The sequence below is a fragment of the Onychomys torridus genome, unplaced genomic scaffold (assembly GCF_903995425.1).
Source record: "Onychomys torridus unplaced genomic scaffold, mOncTor1.1, whole genome shotgun sequence".
Classification (NCBI taxonomy): domain Eukaryota; kingdom Metazoa; phylum Chordata; class Mammalia; order Rodentia; family Cricetidae; genus Onychomys; species Onychomys torridus.
The window spans coordinates 28,265-51,890 of NW_023411339.1; the positions used below are offsets into that span (position 1 = coordinate 28,265).

A 23,626-nucleotide genomic window follows, 5' to 3' on the forward strand; every position below is an offset into this window, starting at 1 on the left:
TATTGTGGGTTTCTGGGGACCTCTCCATCACTCTGCCTATTCCTGTTCTTATGTGTTCTTCATTTATCATGGTCTGTTATTCCTTGTTCTCCCTTTCTGTTCTTGATCCAGCTGGGATCTCCTGCTCCCCTAAGCTTTGATATCACTATTTTTTTTCAGCTAAGTAATACTCCATTGTAGAAATGTTCTACATTTTCTTTATCTACTCTTCTGTTTAGGAGAATCTATGTTGGTTTTTAAATTCTGACTATTACTAATGGAGTAATAAGGAACATAAATTAGCAAGTGTCTCACTGGTAGGATAAACATCCTTTGGATATATTCACAAGCATAGTTTAGCAAGATCTTGAGGTAGACTGATTGCCATCTTCTAGACAAACTGCCACACTTTTTTCATAGTGACTGTGATTTTGCACTCCTACTAACAATGGACGAGTGTTCTTATATCACATTCTTGATTGCTCTACTTTCACTTGTGTTGTGGATCCTTGCCATTTGACAGGTGTAAAATGAAATCTCAGTGTAGACTGGATTTGTAATTATATGACTGCTAGTGATTTTGAACTTTTCTTTAAGAATTTCTCAGCCATTTGAGTTTCTTCTTTCTCATCCTGAAGGTTAATGCATTGTCTGATTGTCATTGTCTTTGCCACCCAGAAGCTTCTCAGACAGACAGACAAAACAGCATTGAAGCAGGCAAAGAATATACTCATACAAACAGAGAGTAATGATACTACTTCTTATTGTGAACACTGTAGGTCATAATTCCTGTATGTCTGTAATAAGCTCTGTCTATGGAAAACTATTTTTGATACAAAATTCATTTGGAATATCTGATGTAATCTAAGTCAACTACTACTAATTATAATCAGAGCTTGTTAGGAAATTCGCCTAAGAGGAATTGTGTCTGTGAACTTCATGTCCAATTACATATATCTAATCATAAGGGATATGGAGCAGAAGAATTATCATGAATAAAATTATTATCTTTTGGTTATCCCCTGGACTTAGGAACTCATATGCAGAGCCACAGGCCAGAGAGTGATTATGAAACCCATAGAGACAAACAGTGTACTCAAAAGAAAATTACTGAGATTTTTGAAAAGTACTTAATTCCTTCACAGTAACTTTAATAATAAAAAGAGACACAATTACGCTCATGCATAACTGATACACAGGTTTCTCCATGATTCTTCATGCTGCACTTTGCTCAGGCTCTCATCTCAGCTACATTACAAAGATGTTGTCTTTGATCTTTGTCTTCCTGTTCCTGAAGCCTGCCTTACTTCTCTGCAGTTTGACTGACTCCGTGTGCTTTTTCAGAGTGAAAGACAAGGAAAATCCAGAAGGAGATAAAGACATTGATTGCTCCTTTTTCATTTATACAGAGCATGGAGACATGAAAAATGATTATTTCAGTGGGAATCTACATAAGCTGTAAGTGCCCCTTTCACTTATTAATTTTTGTTTATCATGGTTTATGATACATTCTAGGGCTGCTGAGAGGTAGACCATTAAGCTGTATGTTTTCCTTCTATCTCATCCTCCCCCTTTTAGGACATTTGACAAATTTATTTCATGTTTACTGAAGGTTATTGTCCTGTTTCTTGTGGTTTAAGGGTTAACATTTTTTATTTCTCAAGTCACAGATTCTAGACTGGAAGCTGAATGGTCTATGCTGTCAACTTTGCTTTTAGAGACAATCCTTTAATATGAAATACCCAACTGGTGTCATGTGATGTCCTTCACAAACATAGTATTAAACCCTGCTTTTAGTTTATTTCATAGAGGTTACAATAAAATGGTCTTTCTTTTTCCTGCTACTGTTTGTATTTTTTTTTTTTTTTGGTGGGGTGGTTTCATCAGCACAAAATGCCCAATTCCTACACAGTGGAACTTGGTTTATTTGTGCTGACCTTTAGTTAAATATATTAAAAAGGTACAAACATATTGTTCAAGTAATCTATTTGTCATAATTTTACAATGGTTGTGTTCTTTAACTCCTGCAGCTGAAATCAGGTGTGAAAAAAACAATATATGTTCTCTGTGATAGTATTATGCCACCTTTCCCTTAACATTCAGTTATATATGCTTGCCCACATTTTTGTTGAATAAACAACGTCATAACTTTTTTCAAAGTTCTAGTTTAGAACCACATGAATCATCCATTAAGAGTGCCCCAATAGTCAATTTGTCCATTTGCTGGAATAGAGGGTGCCCCTACAAGCAATGATTTACTATTTTTCTTTGAAAGAGCTAGAATAAAAGGTGTTGTCTGTGGTACCTGCTAACAGTTGAGAGAGAAGTACTAAGGCAATAAATTCATCCAAATTTCTCCAAGATGAAGCCCATTTATAGATTACAAATTGTCATATTACATTTTTCTACATATGCATTCTTTTATTAATCTTATTCCACATTTAAATCTCATTCTCCTCTTTCTCTAATTATATAAAATATTTTTTTTATTTTGAGAATGAGTACACTACACAATAATTGATTTATATTTTTGACCATAATTTTTCTTCAATGAGGTTACTGGCTGAGATTCAGTTGGGGAAATTGTTATAATGTCTCTTGTAGTTTGATAGGGAAATTATCAAAAATAACATTCTAAATTTGGGGAAAGCCACATTTCCAGGTGTGGCATTGTATTATGTTTGAGAATCATTGCAGTTTTCAATTTTAGATAAAAGTTATATTCAGTTATTGATAGCATATACTAGTATGAAATTCCATACATAGTAGAAAGTTTGTGAGTGTATTACAAAATATAAAAATCTCAGAAGAATTTAAAAATGATAGATGAAGTAAAACAATATTCTCTCTGTTGATCATTCATCTGTTTATCAAAAAGTATCCTTGGGTTTCAAGGAGAATGTTGAGCAATGAGAAAGTAGTCATATAGTAGTTATTTAAATGATATTCATGGTAATATGGATCATAAAGAAGATGACCCAGATATCCAAATGATCAGATACAAATGAGTGCAACTTAAGTAGAATTTGAACAAAAAACAAGTTCACCAATACATATATCATGTCTTCCATAAGCCTATGATTGTCTCCATGCAGGATGTGCCTTGAAAGTCTAGGAGAAGATGTTTGTAATTCATTTCACTCACTCAAATTTCACCAGCTAATGAATTAATATGCCTCAGTGATGGGACTTCCTGTTTTAAGATGATGGAGAATTTTATGTCTGAAATTCTGGCACTTGAATTTGCAGAATCATTCTATATCTGTGCTTACATATTTCCATGATACAAGTTGAGTGAGGTCCAGAGAAATGTTTTGATTTCTCCTAACTTATGAGTAACAAAGAAAATGTCAAGGCAAATGTTTTCTTCCTAGATTCCTTTGTCTGGATTTTTATTAATTCAAAGTAATTGATTAGTATAGAAACTTTCTCATGGAGGCATAAATGCCTCATTTATAAAACAATGGTCCTGACCATATCCTGAATTTTCTTCATATACTTGTATGCTCATTACAGACTAGATATTTAGTATCTAAATAGCTATTAAGTCTTATTTATTATATAGCAAATATGTTTCCAGATTACTGTATGTTTCTCTTCCTGTATTATGATTAAACAGCTTTTTTTCTTTTATGACTATTCAATATGATTTTCTAAGCAATATTTGCATGGTTCTAACATGATTAGAAAGGAGATAGCACATTTGTAAAGCAAATGAATTTATAGAAGTAAAAGATGTTATTATTCATGGACCTACATGGTTTATTATCTAAATAAATAAATATATAATTTAGATCATTGTGAATAAAATATGAAATTCTAAAACATGGCCAGGATGAATGAGATACAGAAAAACTAAACACATATTCACCGTCTCAAATAAGACTCTTCTGTGTAAATATAAATTGATATTAAAAAGAGACTTCTGTGTATGTACCTATTAGTAAAATCTTTAAGATTATTGTTTAGTTATATGGGTATAGCATGGTTAAGGAATCCTGCACATGGATTTTAATGGACAATGCAATTCCATACATATTTTGTCAGACTATTACTACTAATGTACTATGCCATCACAGCGAACATAGAAGAAAAGCGATAGTCCAGTCATTTGTTTTCATATGCTTTGTAGAACATCAAGAACTTAATTTGTGGCAAGTTAGAGTATTTAATATAAATTTATTGTATATGTATTCATTTTAACTTAAAAAAATAAATGGTATGTTCCATTAATTGGATAAATTCTATGGATCTTTATAGCTACCGTCAGATGTAATTTTTCACAAGGACTGTTTGTTTTTGCAGTTCCTGGTCATTTTACAAAACTTATTAGAATGAGCACTTAGATGTGTCATTTAACAAACAAAATTTCAAATACTCCAATTCCTATGTTGACATTCATAATCAGAATTTCTGTTACTGAGTAAAGGATTCTTCTTGTGGCCTCCATTATTCTTCATTACTTTGAAATTTACTGACATAAGAAAGAAAAGTAAGGTTATTATATGTATATATTCTGTATATTTCCAATGTTGTTGGAGACTAACTATGAGGGATATACAAATGGTTGTACTATATATCATTGATCTTCAGGTCAGCATTGTTTTATATAGCAGGAAACTAAGTTATTGGTATGTGTACCCTCCACTGGAGTTGGGATCACAATTTTGCCCATAATTTTCTACTATTTGCCCAAACCATGTTGTAACTGTTTTAGTCATACATATTTCCAATATGGATGTATAGTGATGAGAGGGAACAAAAGCAATCAACCAATCTCCATTCAGAATGATTCAAATCTCCAAAACAGTGAGCCTACCTGAACAATGCAGGAAGGATTCACTTCTTTTCTCACATAGCTACACCAACTGTGTTACCTATCTAAAATTGTATTACTCAGTTGAGGACTGCATGGAATGCATTATGATCATATTTGGCCCCTAGCAACAACTTCCTCAGAGCCATGCCTCTTTCTCCAACCACCCTACTATGTCTCATTTTTTTAGCCCACCACAGGTTTAATTTGTACCATCCAATTTTAGATAGTTTTTTTAATTTTACACATCAGCCATGGGTTCCCCTGTCCTCTCACTTCCTGCCAATTACCCCACCTTCTCCCCAGCTCCTTCCCTCCATTCCCATCTCCTCCAGGGCCAAGACTCAGCCTGGTAGATACAGTGCAGGTAGGTCCAGGTCCTTATAGGCTGAGCAAAGTGTCCCCGCATAAAGCCCCAGGGTCCAAACAGCCAGCTCATGCACTAAGAGCAGGTCCGGGTCCCACTGCCTGGGTGCCTCCCAAACAGTTCAAGCTATTCAATTGTCTCACTTATCTAGAGGGTCTGATCCAGTTGTGGGCTCCACAGCTTTTGGTTCATAATTCATATGTTTCCATGAGTTTGGCTATTTGTCCCTGTGCTTTTTCCAATCTTGGTCTCAACAATTCACACTTTTACTGTCCCTCCTCTTTCTCAACATTTGGAGTCCTGGAGCTCCACTTGGGGCCAAGGGTCTCTGCATCCACTTCCTTCAGTTATTGGATGAGAGTTCCAGAACAACAGTTAGGATGTTTGGCCATCTGATCACCAGACTAGGTCACATCAGGCTTTCTCTCTACCATTGTCAGTAGTCTACAGTGGATGTATCATTGGTGGATTTCTGGGGACCTCTCTAGCACTTTGCTTCTTCCTGTTCTCATGTGGTCTTCATTTATCATGGTCTGTTATTCCTTGTTCTCCCTTTCTGTTCTTGACCCAGCTGGGACTACTGCTCCCCTAAGCTCTCTTTCCCTCAGACCTTGCCCTTCATTACACCCCTCTCATCCAGGTTGTTCATGTAGATCCCAACCATTTATCTGTCATTGGGCGATCCCTGTGTCTTTCTTAGCGTCCTGTTTTTTAGGTAGCCTCCCTAGAGCTGTGAATAGCAGTCTAGTCATCTTTGTTTTACATCTAGTATACTACTATGAGTGAGTACATACCATGTTTGTCTTTCTGAGTCTGGGTTACCCCACTCAGGATGATTTTTTCTAGATCCATCCATTTGCCTGCAAACATCATGATGTCATTGTTTTCCTCTGCTGAGTAGTACTCCATTGTGTGTATGTACCATATTTTCTTTATCTATTCTTCAGTTTAAGGGCATCTAGTTTGTTTCCAGGTTCTCACTATTAAAATAATGCTGATATGAACATAGCTGAGCAAATGCCCTTGTGGTATGATTGAGCATTCCTTAGGTATATGCCCAAGAGTGGTATAGCTGGATCTTGGGGGAGATGGATTCCCAATTTTCTAAGGAATCACCATATTGATTTCCAAAGTGGCTGTACAAGCTTGCATTCCCACCAGCAGTGGAGGAGAGTTCCCCTTGCTCCACATTTTTCTCTCCAGCATAAGCTGTCTTCTGTGTTTTTGATCTTAGCCATTATGACAGGTGTAAGGTGGTATCTCAGAATCGTTTTGATTTACATTTCCTATTTAGCTCAGTGGTAGAGTACTTGCCTAACAAGCACAAGGTACTAGGTTTGATCCTCGGCTTAAAAAAAATAACAAAATAAATAAACTAGCCATCAAAGTGCAATAATCTTAAACAAAAATTAAAAACTGGCCTTCGTCTTTTAGTTATCTATCAATTGGCGATATGGTTTTAGTCTCTAGTCATCTATGTGGGAAAAACATTGGAATAAGTTTCTTTCTCCATTCTATATATAGTGATTTTTTAAAGAATGATAAGAGGCTTGTGACTCAATAGAATATTTAAGTTATAAAGTTCACAATACCACTTCACTTTCATAGATAATGTGTTGTGTCCCAGAGATAAACCTCTGGTAAACTCCAGGTTTTCTACAGGTTAAAAATTAAAAGAACAACTGATAAGTAGAGGCTTCCCAAGCACATGAGACAATGTAGCATCATTGATGATGGCACAATGTAGCAGTGGATACTTTTTGAAATGTAATGCAGTAAACATTGAAGATTTTATATATAAAACTCTCAATATAAAATTATTAAATAATAAAATTGTAAATTTAAATTGAACTATGTTTCCAAAGGGGTAATAGCACAAATCTAAAACAGCTAATTTGTTTTAGGCATGTTTTTTGTTTCTATGAAAATATATTTTATGGTCTACTTGTTTAATAGAATGAATGAAACATAGTCAGATGTGTGAATCTTCACCACAGGCATGTTCAAAATATATAGAACATTTCATTAGGAAACATGAATACTGTACTGTTTAGCTGTCATCATTTTATCCCCTAATTCCTACCTATTCTTGAATCTACATACTGTCTCATAAAGTTTCAGTTGGGCTTTTCATATGAATGAGATAATCTACTTTTTGCTCTTTTATGTTTTTCATCTAATAAAATATTTTCACAGTTATATATATATATATATATATATATATATATATATTACAGCACAGATCAAACTTATATCCCCTTCATATTCATTGACAATTTATTTTTCATACATTTTATTCTGATTATACTTTTCACTCCCCCAACTCCTCTGAGATCCTCTGCACCTCCCCTCCTATCTTAACCCATACCTTTCTTTGTCTTGATAGAAAACAAAGATTCTTCTAAATAATATTTAGGAAATAAGATAAAACAAAAACAAACATATCAGAATAGGTAAAACAATTAGACAAATAGAAGAAATAAAAAGAATGAGATATACATATAGATAATAAGAGACACACATTCTTAGACACAGGAATCCCATAAAAACATAAAACTGGGAGACATAAAACAAATCCAAAGGACCTTAAGGATAAATAATTTTAAAGTCCTGAAAAATGAATTATTATACAATGAAGCCTCACAGATACCATTGAGTTTATATTGTTTGGGCCATATACTGCCATTTTGGCCAGCCCTAAGGGATGGTTTGTGTCCCCAGGGACACTCTGTTGGAGAGAACTAAATTTCTGTTTGCAAGTAGCTGTTAAATGCACAAGTGAAATTACAGACACAAACAACAGTTTCCAGAGTCTGTGACCCTTTAATCTGTGTCTGAATATGTCCTGCCATCAGATAATATAATTTATCTGGTGAGATGACACCTGAACTATCAATTGCCATCTGCTGCATATTCTTGGGTGTCTAGTAAAACCATTGCTACAAGCATCTCTCAGCATGTGGCAGTATCTAAATTATTCATAAACAACGAACACACTGAAATGAGATGTTATTGTTAAATAAGATCAAACTCTATATGAAATACATTAAAACATTTGCATTTCTCAAAATATCTTGAATGAAAGATAGAAGCTAAAGTAAGTCTATTACACAGGACGTATCAGGACAAGTCTAAAACAACTCTACACAGGACCTGTTCTGTAATACCAAGCTGAGTATACAGGGTGAAATGCATCAGTATGGCCTAAGGGTCCACATAAAGAGAAGGTAATCCATTCCTCACTGGAAGCAGGTATACTAATATTCCATCTCTAAATATTGCACATCCTCAAGTAAAAATATAATTAATAAAGTATGTGAAGAAGAAGAAAAAGAAGAAGGTGTAAAAATATTATGCTATTTACATTACCTATGAATCCCTCAGCCTTCTTAGAGCTCTTGGCACAGGCAATTTTGGCTACCTAGTCTTCATATCCTTAACAAATACATATCTTTGTCCAGTGCTTCTTATGTATAAAAGTATAGTATTCCAGACAGCATATAATAACCATTTATTTTCCATAAATGTTAAATGTTAGAAGTACAAGATGATGGCATGAGCAGATTTAATGGTAGACAGTACAATCTTTTCTAGTACCAGAATGGCATACATACATTTTATGACAGTTACAGAATACAGGATGGAACTTTAAGAAACTTCAAAGTATAAGAATCAATTTCATTGGTATGAAATCCATACCCCTCAAAAAAAAAATCCTTTGAGAATCTTATAATTCTCCCACAGGTCTCAAATCATAACACATCAAAGAAATAGCACTTAGCTGAACTACTAATGAGACAAAACATGACAAGAATTCAGTACTATTCTCACATTGATTGTGATTTAAAATTGTCATGTTGGAATCTAATCTCTCATGAATAGTATGTTCTGCTTTCAGGATGACACCAAAGAATGTCCACTTGATTTTCTCTCTTTATTTCGCCATGGAAGAAATCAATAGGAACCCTCATATTTTACTAAACATTTCTCTGAGAGCTAACATCAAATGTATCCTGAGGCAGGAGAAGACCAAATATGGTTTATCGCCAAAAAAAAGTGAAAACTTTCCTAACTACTACTGCAAAAATCAGAGAAAATATTTAATTGTACTTACAGGACCAACATGGGGAGTTTCTGCAAATTTTGGATCACTCCAGTACATGTCTAGAACTCCAGAGGTGAGTTGAGGTGGGATAATTTTAATGAAATACTGTCTCCTTCAAGTTGACATTTTGAGTACCAAAAAGGTTAAAGGGCAGAGACTGGGTTAATATCTATTCAGTTCTATCAAAAATAAATGCTCAGATAATTTCAGAAGAAAACAAAACAACTTTGTCACAAAAAGGCAGTAGAAGTATGAAACATTTAACCAGAAAATTTAGTGTATTTGTAGTTTTGGACAATCACATGTAATGGGATTTTAGTAATGAGGATAAGACCTCACATTTTCTAACACCCCCAGCATTTGCTTAGTACATGTAGGTCTTAGACCAAATATTATTCATTGTATCTTCTTCATTTCTGCTTATGTTCTATGTCCTCTAGCTATACTATGGTTATTTTCAACCTCTCCTGAATGTCCATGAACAATTTCCTCATCTCTACCAGATATCTCCCAAGGACACATCTCTACCACTAGCCATGGTGTCCCTACTGGTTCACTTTAAATGGAACTGGGTAGGAGTGATCATTTCAGATGATGACCATGGAATTCAATTTCTTTCTGAATTGAGAGAGGAGATGCAAAGAAACATTGTCTGTTTAGCGTTTGTGAGTATTATCTTCCATGGGGATGTATCATTCGTTAAAATGTTTGAAAAGTACTTTAACCAGATCATGTTGTCTTCAGCAAAAGTTGTGATTGTTTATGGAGACAAAGACTCTAACATACAATTGAACTTTATACTACAGAAATCTGTAACATTTAACAGAATCTGGGTCAGTATGTCACAATTTGATAGAATCACAATTAAAGGAGATTTCTTGCTTAACTCCCCCCATGGGACTCTCATTTATTCACATCAGAATTCTGAGATATCTGGTTTTAAACAATTTATGCAGAAAGTGCACCCTGCAAATTACAGTAATGAAATTTCATTTATTAGACTATGGTGGATTTATTTTAATTGTTCTTGGTCATCATCTAATTGTACGAAACTGAAAAATTGTTCTACCATAAATGTATTAAAGTGGTTGTTTAGGCACCAGTTTGGAGTGTCCATGAGTGACTCAAGTTATAACTTATACAATGCAGTGTATGCTGTGGCCCACTCACTCCATAAAATGCTTCTTAAAAAAGTATACCTATGGTCAGAGAATGCTGGAAAAGGACTGGAATTTGACTCCTGGCAGGTATCATTCTTGTATTGCATAGCCTGTATGTCATAGAGATGCCTTTCTTGAAGGGAACCACAGTTTTCTAAATTAGGCCAATTAAACTTTTCTTCCAGATGCATATATTTCTGGACTCTTTCACTGCATGTGCTGAAGATTATGTTAGTATCTTAAATTATGATACAACTGATACAGGCACACAATTCTGCATTTTGCATTCTAAGTGAAGAAATTTTGTCCAGAGTATTTCAAACACAAACATTAATCTTATGTTTTAAAATTTGGAAGAAAAATATTTTTCATGAATTTCTCAAATGACAAGAAAATGAATTTTGTTGTATAATCAAAAAGTTGCTCTTCATTGGAATAAATCGACTCCAGTTAATACTAGTAGTACTGCTAATTTTTGAACTATTATGACACACAGTTCCATAGGTTATGATCAAATAACCATATTTCCAGGAAGAAATAGAAAATGCATCTCTGATCTATGAACATATAATTTAGGGTGCGCACATTAGATTATCAACACCAGTGAGAAAATTTTAACTTTAAAGTGTAGTGAAACTTTATGTTTGTAGGTAATTTATTTTATTTACTATTGAGTACTTCTAATAAAGTTGTATTTTAGGTGAGGCTAATGAAAATTATAGACATTATATATTTTATACTTTCTCTTGCACTTTGTAGGCATAGTTAAGACTAAAATGACAACTGTGTTTTAGATATTCTCTTTTCTGAAGAACATACAATTTGTAAATCCTGCTGGAGACCTAGTGAATGTGAACCAGGAGGCAAAACAGGATACAGAGTATGACATTTTCTATGTCACAGATTTTAAACACTTTGGACTTAAAGTGAAAATAGGGAAGTTTTCTGGACATTCTCCAAATGATCCACAATTGTACATATCTGATGAAATGATTGAGTGGGCCACTGGTTTTAGACAGGTAATTTATTCTTAACTCAAATAATTTACATGTAGCACAAATACTCTAAAATAGCATGCTTCATTATTGGGCTAATAGGTTTTGACATTTATTAGATTATTGGCTCATGTCATCCCTCTAAATTATTTCTCTGTGTGTGTGTTTGTATGTGTGTGTATGTGTGTGTGTGTCTCTCTCTGTCTCTTTACCTCTCTCCTCTCTTGTGTGTTTCACAATACATAAATCACCATACATTCATAATATTTGTCATAAAAAACAATGGATTTTAACTTTATAACACCTATGTTTAAGAAGACAATTTTTAGTAGCTCCTTGTTGTGAATCACTGCAGCTTTTGCAACTTACATTAAACTCCTTGTGTCTAAAATGTATCTGATTTTCCTCAGACTCCACCCTCCATATGCAGTCGGCCCTGCAGTCCTGGACACAGAAAATCCCCTCAGGAAGGGAAGGCTGTCTGTTGTTTTGATTGCAATCCATGTCCAGAAAATAAAATTTCAAACGTGACAAGTAAGGAAATTATATCAACAGATGTCTTATTTTCTTTCATATTTACATAGTTCTCAAACAGTTCTTTGGGAAAACAGAATAGATGAATCTTACTATGAAGGTGAAAGCATAAGTAGCACTGCTATTTGCAATAATATACTCTGTCTTTTAAACTGCATTTTTGTGTCATTATTCGAGAACTCATGAACATAATATTTTCTCCTGCACATTACTTTTGAACACTAATGGTTACTGTTGCAACACATCTTCATCCTAATAGTCAGCATTTTGTAATAAGTTGTATCTACCTTCCACTTTCTTTAAGACTTTTACACTCCACATACATATGTTCCTAGTTCACACCTTGCCAGTGTTTCTAATGAGGAGTAGCTGTTCAGTGATGTTGTACCATATTTTAGAAACACTCTTTTTTTGTACTGTGTGAAATGTAGATCATGCTAACTAGAAATGTAGAATTTAGAAATGTAGAAAAATTATCATTGGTAGCTTGTATTTCCAGTTTTACTGTACGTCACATGAGTTTGGATGTCATCATATTGAACTCTGAAATAAATAATTGATTATAATATTCATAACAAGTAAATCAAAGAGACTTTTTAATCAAAGAGGGGAATTAATCCAATATGAGGTACAGAAACTTTGAAAACATGATTTTGGTAGTGTATCAGGTAACAGAAAGGTAGAATAACATTAGTACTGATAAGAAATAGCTAAATACTTAACTGATAGTTTCACTTAGAGCCAGACCACCTTGTAAATGATTCTATATGAGTTAAACTTGAGGATTGTAAAAAAAATTATAGTGCAGGTTTTTAAAAATTACACTGAAATAATAAGTATATTTGAATTTAAAACCCAATGAACAATGTGAGAAAGTAAACTACTTGAATAGAATAATAAATAAAAAGAAAATAAAAATTGTTTAATTCAAGTGATACACACACAGACACACACTCCAAAATAACTGATCAAATATTGACTTTTGTGTTGGTGAAACACAAAGATACTATACTCAATTTTTAAATTCTCCTTCACCTACTTAGAAAAGCATGAGAGGAGTTGAGGAAGGGGAAACTACGTTAAGGGTGTATTGTACAGGAGAAGAATATATTTTCAATACAAAGAAATAAATGGAACATTTTAAAATTAGCTTTAAAAGAATATTAGAAATTAAAGTATTATAATGCTCCTAATCAACAGTTTAGATAACATTCCTTAGCCACATCAGAGATGATTGAAAAACTGAAGCAGAACAGAAACTTTTTTTTTTTTTTGCCAGAGCTGAGGACCAAACCCCAGGGCCTTGTGCTTGCTAGGCAAGCGCTCTACCACTGAGCTAAATCCCCAACCCCACAGAAACTTTTTGATAGTTAGACTCAGTGCTGAAACAGAATCATCATTTTTCTGTTTGGTAGGTTGTATCAATGCAATTGGAAGAAAAAGAAATATGTTGTGGTATAAATCACAAGTTGTCAGGATCATCCAGTACTAGCTTTCAAAATCATGCCCTTGAGATATAGAATATTATCTAGATTTTGGCATTTTCTCAATAAATACTGTAACCTTGGGAGCATTGCATTGTCAAATCTTATAGAAATTTATAAAATTTGCAGATAATGTGCCAAACTAATGTTCAAACATTGAGGCATAAAGAAAAATGGGATGTTTGGACATGTAGAGAATTAGATGGTAATTTGTTCATGTTGTTTTTGAATTCCATGACAATGCTGGATATTTTTCTGTTTCTTTTATTTTTATTATTGATATTAAAATACAATTATATCATTCTCTGTTCCCTATCCTTCCTCAAACACCTCCAATAAAGTCCCCAGAATCTCTTTAAAATCTATAGACTCTTATCTCATTAATTGTTGGTATGTGAATTTGTTTTATGTGTAGGAGTATGTAGATATATTTCTAAATACAAACTCTTCAGTCTTTGCAGTATTACTTATATATTTTCAGGGCAGACCTTTTTGATTTCCAAAAACAATCAGCTGGTCAGTATTTTTCTGGGAAAGACAATTTCTTCTGCTTCTCAATATGCCTTAGATGCTGGTAGCTCTCTTTCTAGAATTGTGGCCTGATGATCTTTCACCATCCACTTTGGCATGTCTATTGTTTTTGTACATGTTCACCTTAATTTAAGCAATCATGTTGGAGAGATTTTAGGACTGTAGCATGTGACATTTCTAGGAGATACTGACTCACATCAACTTCCCTGATCCCCGATCTCTTACAATCTTTCCATCCCACTCTTCTACAATTTTCCCTGAGCCTTAAGTGACAGAGGATTATAGTAGATGTATCCATTGTACTTGGTGGCACAAGCCTACATTTTTTTTTCATTTTTTGTCATTAAGAAGTTTTCTACTCACTCCACATGCTATCCACAGAACCCCCTAATCCCTCCTCGGACCCTCCCAGCCCTCTTTTCTCAAGCCACCCCGCATTTCCACATCCCCCAAATTGAGGTTTCCCATGAGGAGGCAGCAGAGTCCAGCACACTGAGCCTAGGCAGGACCAAGCCCCTTCCCACTGCAACAAGGCTGTGCAAGTTATCACACCACATGTACCATATTGCACAAGCCTGCCCATAGACCAGGGACAGATCCCAATCCCCCTACCTGGGTGCCTCCCAAACAGTTTGAACCAAATAACTGTCTTCCATGTCCATAGGGCCTAGTCCAGTCCCATGGGGGCTCCACAGCCACCAGTCCACAGTTCATGGGCTTCCACTAGTGTGGCCGGTCATCTCTGTATGTGCTCCTATCATGATCTCGACATCCCTCGCTTGCATTATCTCTCCTCTCTCTCATCAATTGGATTCCTGGAGCTCAGTCTGGTGCCTGGACTTGGATCTCTGTATTTGCCTCCATCAGTCTCTGGACAAAGGCTCTATGATGACAGCGAGGTTATTTGCTAGGCTGGTCATCCTAGTAGACCACTCCAAGCTCCCTCTGGACCACTGCTAGCAGACATTGTTGATTCATAAGAGCCTCCCCCGCACCCTGCCTCTTCCTGTCCCCATGATGTCCTCATCTCTCATGGTATCTTCTTCCCTGCCCTCCCACTTTTGTCCCTGTTCCAGCTTGACCCTCCCATTTTCCTATGTTCTCATGCCCCACTCCTCGCCCTCTGCCACCCCACACACACCCAGTCCACTCATGTGGATCTCATCCACTTCTCCTTCACAGGATTAACCATGTGTCCCTCTTAGGGTCTTTCCTGTTAGCTAGCCTCTCTGGAGTAGTGGGTTGCAGTCTGACCATCACTTCCTCCCATTTAGTATCTACTAATGAGTGAGTACATACTATGTTTGTCCTTCTGAGTCTGGGTTACCTCACTCAAGATGATATTTTCTATATCCATCCACTTGACTGCAAATTACCTGACATCATTATTTTCACTGCTGAGTAGAAACCATTGTGTTCATGTGCCATATTTTCTTTATCCATTCTTCAGTTGAGGGGCATCTAGGTTGTTTCCAGGTTCTTGCTTTTATAAATAATGCTGATATAAACATCATTGAGCATGTCTCCTTGTGGTAAGATTGAGCATTCCTTGGGTATATGCCCAAGAATGGTATAACTGTGTCTTGAGGAAGACTTATTCCCCATTTTCTGAGAAACCACCATATAGATTTCCAGAGTGGCTGTACAAGTTTGCATTCTCACCAATAGTGGAGGAGTGTTCCCCTTGCTCCACACCCTCTCCAGTATAAGCTGTCTTCAGTGATTTTGGTCTTAGGCATTCTGACAGGTGTAACATGGTATCTCAAAGTTGTTTTGCTTTGCATTTCCCTGATGACAAAGGATGTTGAGCAATTCCTTACATGCCTTTCAGCCATTTGAGATTCTTCTGTTGAGAATTCTCTGTTAAGCTCTGTAGCACATTTTTAATTGGATTGTTCAGTATTTTGATGTCTAGCTTTTTGAGTTCTCTATATATTTTGGAGATCAGCCCTCTGTCAAATGTGCGGTTTGTGAAGATCTTTTCCCATTCTGTAGGGTATCATTTGTTCTTATTGACCATGTTCTACATGCTCTACAATAGCTTCTCAATTTCAGGAGGTCCCATTTATTTATTGTTGCTTTCTTTGTCTATGCTACTGGTGCTATATTTAGGAAGTGACCTTCTGTGCCAGTGCATTCAAGACTAATTCCTACTTTCTCTTGTATCAAGTTCAGTGAAACTGGATTTATATTGAGGTCTTTGGTCCACTTGGACTTGAGTTTTGTGCATGGCACCAGATGTTCTACATGTTGATATCTAGTTATGCCAGCACGATTTGTTGAAGTTGCTTTCTTTTTTCTATTGGACAGTTTTGTCTTCTTTGTCAAAAATCAGGTGTCCATACATGTGTGAACTAATGTCAGGCTCTTCAATTCAACTCCATTGGTCCACATATTGTTGTTTTTGCCAGTAGCAAGCAGTTTTTATTACTAAAGCTCTGTAGTAAATTCTGAGGTCAGGGATCATGATGCCTCCAGAGGTTGCTTTATTATACTGGATTCTTTTAGCTATCCTATTTTTTTCCATATAAAGTTAAGTATTATTCATTCCAAGTCTATGTAGAATTATGTTGGGATTTTGATGAGGATTGCATTGAATCTGTAGATTGCTTTTTGGTAATATTGGATTTTTACTATGATTCTACCTATCCATGACCATGGGAGATCTTTTCATTTTCTGATATCTTCTTCAATTTCTTTCTTCAGAGACTTAAATTTCTTGTCATATAGGTCCTTCACTTACTTAGTTAGAATTACTCCAAGGAATTTAATATCAATTGTGGCTATTGTAATTGCTGATGTTTCTTGGATTTCTTTCTCAGCCCCCTTTTTACATATATATATATATATATATGAGGGCTACTGATTTTTTCATTTAATCTTGTATCCTGCCACCTTACTGAAGGAGTTTATCAGCTGAGGAAGTTCTCTGGTAGAATTTTTCAGGTCTCTTATGTATGCTATCATATCATCTGCATATAAGAAAAGTTTGATTTCTTCTTTTCCAAATTTTATCCCCCTGATCTCCTTTTGTTATCTTATTGCTCCAGCTAGAACTTCGAGTACTATATTCAATAAATATGTAGTGAGTGGAAAGCCTTGTCTTGTTCCTATTTTTAGTGGTATTGTTTTGAGTTTCTCTCTATTTAATTTTATGTTGGCTGTCAGCTTTGCTGTATATTGCCTTTATTATATTTAGGTATGTTCCTTCTATTCCTAATGTCTCTAGAACCTTTATCATAAATGGGGTTTTGGATTTTGTCAAAGGCTTTTTCAGCATCCAATGAGTTGATCATGTGGGTTTTATTCTTTCAGTTTGTTTATATGGTGTATTACTTACACAGATTTTCACATGTTGAACCAACCTTGCATCACTGGGATGAAGCCTACTTGGTCATGGTGGATAATTTTTTTATGTGTTCCTGGAGTCGGTTAGCCCGTATTTTACAGAGTATTTTTGCATCAATGTTCATGAGTAAGATTGATCTGTATTACTCCTTCTTTGTTGCATCTTTGTGTGGTTTGGGTATCAGGGTAAGTGTAGCCTCATAGAAAGAATTTGGTAATGTTCCTTCTGTTTCTATGTTGTGGAACAATTTGAAGAGTACTGATATTAGCTCCTCTTTGAAAATCTGGTAGAATTCTGTCCTGAAACTATCTGGTCCTGGGCTTTTCTTGGTTGGGAGTCATTTAATGACCATTTCTATTTCCTTAGGGGTTATTGGACTATTTAAATAGTTTAACTAGGCTTTATTTAACTTAGGTATGTGGTACCTATCCAGAAAATTATCCATTTCTTTTAGATTTTCAAGTTTGTGGAGTACAGGTTTTTGAAGTATGACTTGATTATTTTTGTTATTTCCTCATTGTTGTTACGTCCCCACTTTCATTTCTGATTTTGTTCATTTGGATGCTCTCTGCTCTTTGGTTAATTTGGATAAGTGGGTATCAATCTTGTGGATTTTCTCAAAAACCAACTGTTTGTTTCATTGATTCTTTGTATTGTTCTCTTTGTTTCTATTTTATTTATTTCAGCCCTCAATTTGATTATTTCCTGGTGTCTGTTTCTCTTGGGTGAGTTTGCTTCTTCTTGTTCTAGAGCTTTCCGTTGTGCGGCTAGTCATTAGTGTGAGATTTCTCCAACTTCTTTATGTGGGCACTTGGTGCTATTAATTTTCCTTTAGCACTGCTTTCATGGTGTCCCATAAGTTTAGGTATGTTGTGAATTCATTTTCATTGAATTCTAGAAAATCTTTAATTTCTTTCTGTATTTATTCCTTGACCCATTGGTGATTCAGATGAGCATTATTCAGTATCCATGAGATTGCCGGCTTTCTGTAATTTTTGTTGTTGTTGAAGTCTAACTTTAAGACATGGTGGTCTGATAAGACACAGGAGGTTATTTTATTTATTTTTTGTTATCTGTTGAGATTTGCTTTGTGGCCAAGTATGTGGTCGATTTTAGAGAAGGTTCCATGGTGGGCTGAAAAGAAGGTATTTTCTTTTGTGTTAGGGTGAAATATTCTGTAGATATCTATTAAGTGTATTTGAGTCATAATGTATATTAGTTCCCTTACTTATCTGTTAAGTTTCTGTCTGACAGACCTGTCCATTGGTGAGAGTGGGGTGTTAAAGTTTCGTACTACTCGTGTATGATGTGCAATTTAAGCTTTAGAAATGTTTCTTTGAAGAATGTTGGTGCCCTTGTAATTGGGATATAAATATTCAGAATTGAGACTTCATCTTATTGGATTTTCCCTGTGATAAATATATAATGTTTCTCCTGATCTCTTTTGATTGATTTTAGTTTGAAGTCTATTTTATTAGATATTAGCATAGCTATACCAGCTTGCATCTTAAATCCATTTGATTGGAGTGTCTTTTCCCAGCCTTTTCTTCTGAGGAGGAGTTTGTCTTCGAAGTTGAGGTGTGTTTCTTATATGCAGCAAATGGATGGATCTTGTTTTTGTATCCATTCTGTTAGCCTGTGTATTTTTATAGATGAATTGAGACCATTGATATTGATGGATATTAATGGCCAGTTATTCTTAATTTCTGTTATTTTTTGGTGGTAGTGTTGTATGTTTCCCTTCTTTGGTATTTGTTTGTAAGGGACTATGTATTGCCTGTGTTTTATGGGTGCTTATGGGTGCTTTCTGTGGCACTGAGTTTGTGGGGGGTATTGTTTAAATCTGTTTTTATCATGGAATATTTTGTTGAATCCATCTATGATGATTGAGAGTTTTGCTGGGTATAATAGTGTGGATTGGCATCCATGGCCTCTTAGTATCTGCATAACATCTGTCAAGGACCTTCTGGCTTTTAGAGTCTCCATTGAGAAGACAGGTGTTATTCTTATGGATCTGCCTTTATATGTTACTTGGTCATTTTCCTTTGCACCTCTTAATATTTTTTTTTCATTATTCTCTATGTCTAGTGGTTTTATTATTATGTGGCAAGGGGACGTTTTTGGGATCCAGTCTATTTGGTGTTCTGTAACTTTTTTGTATTTTTATAGGCATTTTCTTCTTTAGGTTGGGAAAGTTTTCTTCTATGATTTTGTTGAATATTTTCTGAGCCTTTGAGTTGGTATTCTTCTCCTTCTTCTATTTCTATTATTTTTAGGTTTGATCTTTTCATGGCGTCCCAAATTTCCTGGACATTTTGGGTCATGACTTTGTTAGTTTTAGTGTTTTCTTTGACTGATGAATCTATTTCTTCTACCATATCTTCAACACCAGAGATCTGCTCTTACATCTATAGCATTCTGTTGGTTATACATGCATCTTAGTGCCTATTTGGTTACTTAGATTTTCCACTTCCAGCATTACCTCAGTTTGTGTCTTCTTTATTGACTCCATTTCAGCTTTGACATCTTGACCTGCTTCCCTCACTTGTTTAATTGCTTTCTCTTGGCTTTTAAGAAATGTACTGATTGCCATCCATTTTTTGTTTTACTCTTCCTCTTTTAAGATCTCTAATATGTTCTTAAATTCATTTTTATGGTAGATATCTTCTATTTCTTCTGTGTTGGGATATTGAGGTCTTGCTGATGTAGGTTCTGATAGAGCCATATTGGTTTTTATGTTGTTGACTGTATTTTTGCAGTGGCATCTAGGCATCTCTTTCTCCACTTGGTGTCTGTGTCTGAGGGAGCCTCTCTTGGTCTGATTGATACTCTTGATCCAGTGGGAGTTCTTGGTCTAGTCGATGCTGATGGACTTTATGTCTTAGAGACAGCTCTTAGTCTAACTAGTACTAGTGGGCTCTGTCTCAGGGAATAGCTGCAGCCTTAGCCTGTGGTAGATGGTGGTAGTCTGACCTGTCCACAGGTTGTCTGCCTGCCAACTGACTTCTTAGTCCAATTGTTTGCAGGCAGGCTCTGTGTCAGGGAATAGTTGCAGTCTGGGAGGGTGGTGGGATTTGGTGGAGGTGAGGCTTTAGTTACAAGGTCTGATGGGGCATGGTGGTAGTCTGTCCTGTGTGCAGGAGGTCTGACTGCAAACTGGCCTGAAACTGGAACTTCCAAGGGTGGGGGTGTTGGGGCATAGGGTTGTACCCCTGGGCCCAAAGCCTAGGATTGGGGTGTTCAGGTATGTGGATAAATACTCAACTTAGTCTAGTCTGGTGCTGGCAGGCTCTGTCTCAGGGAAAACTAGTCTACATTTTAATTGGCTGTTATTTTTCTCTAGTAGGCTCTGCCTCAATGATAAGTTTCCTTGATGAGTGGAGAGGACTTTACTAATATGTGTGTAAGGATAAATATTTTAAACATTTTTAGGTATTATACTGTAACCATAATGTACTACACATGGGTTCTATGATATGGGTTGGGTATAATTTGATTTCCAAAGTTCCCCATGAGGTCATTTATATGTGAGTCCTAATTTGTTGCCAATAGATGAATTATAAGATGTGGTGAACTATCTCATTATCAGTTCTTGTTTTGTATAGTATACAAAACTATGAATAACAAATGTGTTTTTTCATAAATGATTCAACCCAAGATAGTTTACTGTGGATATCTGAACATTATTTAAAAGTATATTATTGCTTTTTAAAAGTTCATGAATAAGTGAGATAAATATACAAAAAAAAACATTGCCTTAAGATGAAAGACAATAGAAAATAGAATTAAATCCTATTCATGAAATACATTTATTTTTTTATATAACACAAGATGTAAATAAAATTTAGCTATGTCTTCCTAAAGCATTAATGTGTCATATTTCATGAGTACTAGGGAAAAATTAAAACTCAAAATGTTTCCCTTCCTATACTAGACACGGTTGATTGTGTGAAGTGTCCAGATGATCAGTACAGCAATGCAAAACGAACTCACTGCCTCAAAAAAGTTGTGACCTTTCTGGCTTATGAAGATCCCTTGGGAACATGTCTGGCTGGCCTGGCTTTGTGTTTCTCTTCTCTTACAGCTGTTGTGCTAGCTATCTTTTTGAAACATCAAGATGCACCCATAGTTAAGGCCAATAACCGAGTTGTCAGCTATGTCCTCCTCATCTCCCTCATATTTTGTTTTCTCTGTCCCTTGCTCTATATTGGCCATCCCCATAGGGCCACCTGTATCTTGCAGCAGACCGTGTTTGCAATTGTCTTCACCGTGGCAGCCTCCTCTGTCTTGGCTAAGACAATTACTGTGGTACTCGCATTCAAAGTCACTGTTCCAGATAGAAGAATGAGATGGTTGCTGGCATCAGGTGCACCTAACTTCATCATTCCCATGTGTACTATGATCCAACTGATTATCTGTGGAATCTGGATGGGAACTTCTCCTCCATTTGTTGAGGAGGATGTACATTCTGAACATGGCCATATTTTGATTGTCTGCAACAAAGGTTCAGTTATTGCCTTCCACTGTGTCCTGGGATATTTGGGCTCCCTTTCCCTGGCAAGCTTTACTGTAGCTTTCTTAGCCAGAAATTTGCCTGACACATTCAATGAAGCCAAGTTCCTGACATTCAGCATGCTGGTGTTCTGCAGTGTCTGGATCACCTTCCTTCCTGTCTACCAAAGCACTAAGGGCAAGGCTACAGTAGCCGTGGAGATATTCTGTATCTTGGCCTCAAGTGCAGGGCTACTTTTGTGCATCTTTGCCCCAAAGTGCTACATTATTTTGTTCAAGCCACAGATAAATTCTTTTCATAAGATCACCAAAACACATTCTAAGAATGAAAATTTCCATTAAATATAACAAATTTATTTCCTGTACAAGACATGCCTACACTATCACAAGTATCCTTTCTGCTAAGCAAATATGTCAAAGTAAGATGTTTGATCTTATGGAAAAATGTACAAAATAAACTGCATAATAAAGTTTGAACATAAAATCTGGATTTAAATTCTATTAAATAAAACATTATAATAAGCCATTTCTACTTATGTAATTCTGATTTTTGTTATTGTTTATTATTGAATTGTGTAGTATCTGAGTATTGGCATAGAAAATTTTACAGTATTTCATTTGATAGCATTTTTCCACTACAAATTGTGTGTTAATTTTACATTCCAAAAAATATTGGGATAAAGAGTGTATATACCAAAAAAATTAATTATGAAATGCTTCACATTAATCTAGGACTGTAAAGAAAGCTATAAAAATAATTAAATTATATTCTATGAAAGGGTATAACACCAGAACATGGGATAATACAAATAATGATGATAAGATTTATATATATATATATAAAATGCTAAATGCTTTCTTATTTAATTTGATGCTTGAACAATAGGAAGATATTTCATGTCTTAATATGTAAGGCTGTTGAATATCACATGGCTAGAAATGGAAAAGGGCTTACATTATAACAGTATATTGGTAGTTTGCTTAGTTATCACTGTATCAAATGATATTTTTAAATATTTATGCTTATATCTAGAGACATAGGCTGCTCTCAACCTTGGTCATAAAGGCTTATTTATGTAATAGAGGTCAAAGAAGTAATGCCTAATAGTTTAAATTCCTGATAAGAACAGACTAAGTGCTCTGACCTAAACGGGACATCTAACCAAATGCTCTCATCATCATGTTTTAGGGAACATCTTGGAATAGGTGGTAGAACTATTTAAGAGCTCAAAGGTAAATAGTTCTGGAAATTCCATCTTTATAGCAAGATGTTTCTATTGTATTTCTGGTTACTTGAGAAAATCTCCACAAGAACAAACATGGGAAAATACCGGCAAAGACTCGGTACATCTTCTTTAGTAATCCAATCCAACACACCAGTGAACTACAGGCACTTGATAGTGCTCATAGAGGAAAAGTTCTTTTGAGGCTGTGTTTTCTGTTAGGATTCTAATAAATGGCCCTAAAATCATGCACATGTTACCATCACTAATTGAGCTTATTGTGTTATGAATATCAATAGCCAAAAATGTGGGAGGAGTGTCTATTTCAATGAGTGGAATGTTGTATGAAGAATCAAGGAGTAGATATAATACTGTTACATTGATTAAAGACATTCTCAAAAAGAAATAAAATTAAAAATGTTCTCTATGAAATTGTTCATCATTCATCTATGAATTGAAGCTGATTGTTCCCAGGAATCAATGTAAGTGTCCATGGGAATAATATTAACCTGTGCCCTATTATTGGGCTTTATAGGAATTCCTAAATCAGATGTCCGAGGGCCTAGATTAT

At 35.3% G+C, this 23,626-nt stretch overlaps 1 protein-coding gene across 1 annotated transcript; it reads left to right on the forward strand.

Moving 5' to 3' along the window:
* Positions 1–1,237: 1,237 nt before the first annotated feature.
* LOC118575108 (vomeronasal type-2 receptor 116-like) lies at positions 1,238–22,174 on the forward strand. Its single transcript, XM_036175783.1, has 6 exons — positions 1,238–1,437; positions 9,061–9,340; positions 9,708–10,514; positions 11,222–11,446; positions 11,833–11,956; positions 21,255–22,174. The coding sequence occupies exons 1-6, from the start codon at positions 1,241–1,243 to the stop codon at positions 22,172–22,174; spliced, it is 2,553 nt and encodes an 850-aa protein (XP_036031676.1). The 5' UTR covers positions 1,238–1,240.
* The last annotated feature ends 1,452 nt before the right edge of the window (positions 22,175–23,626 follow it).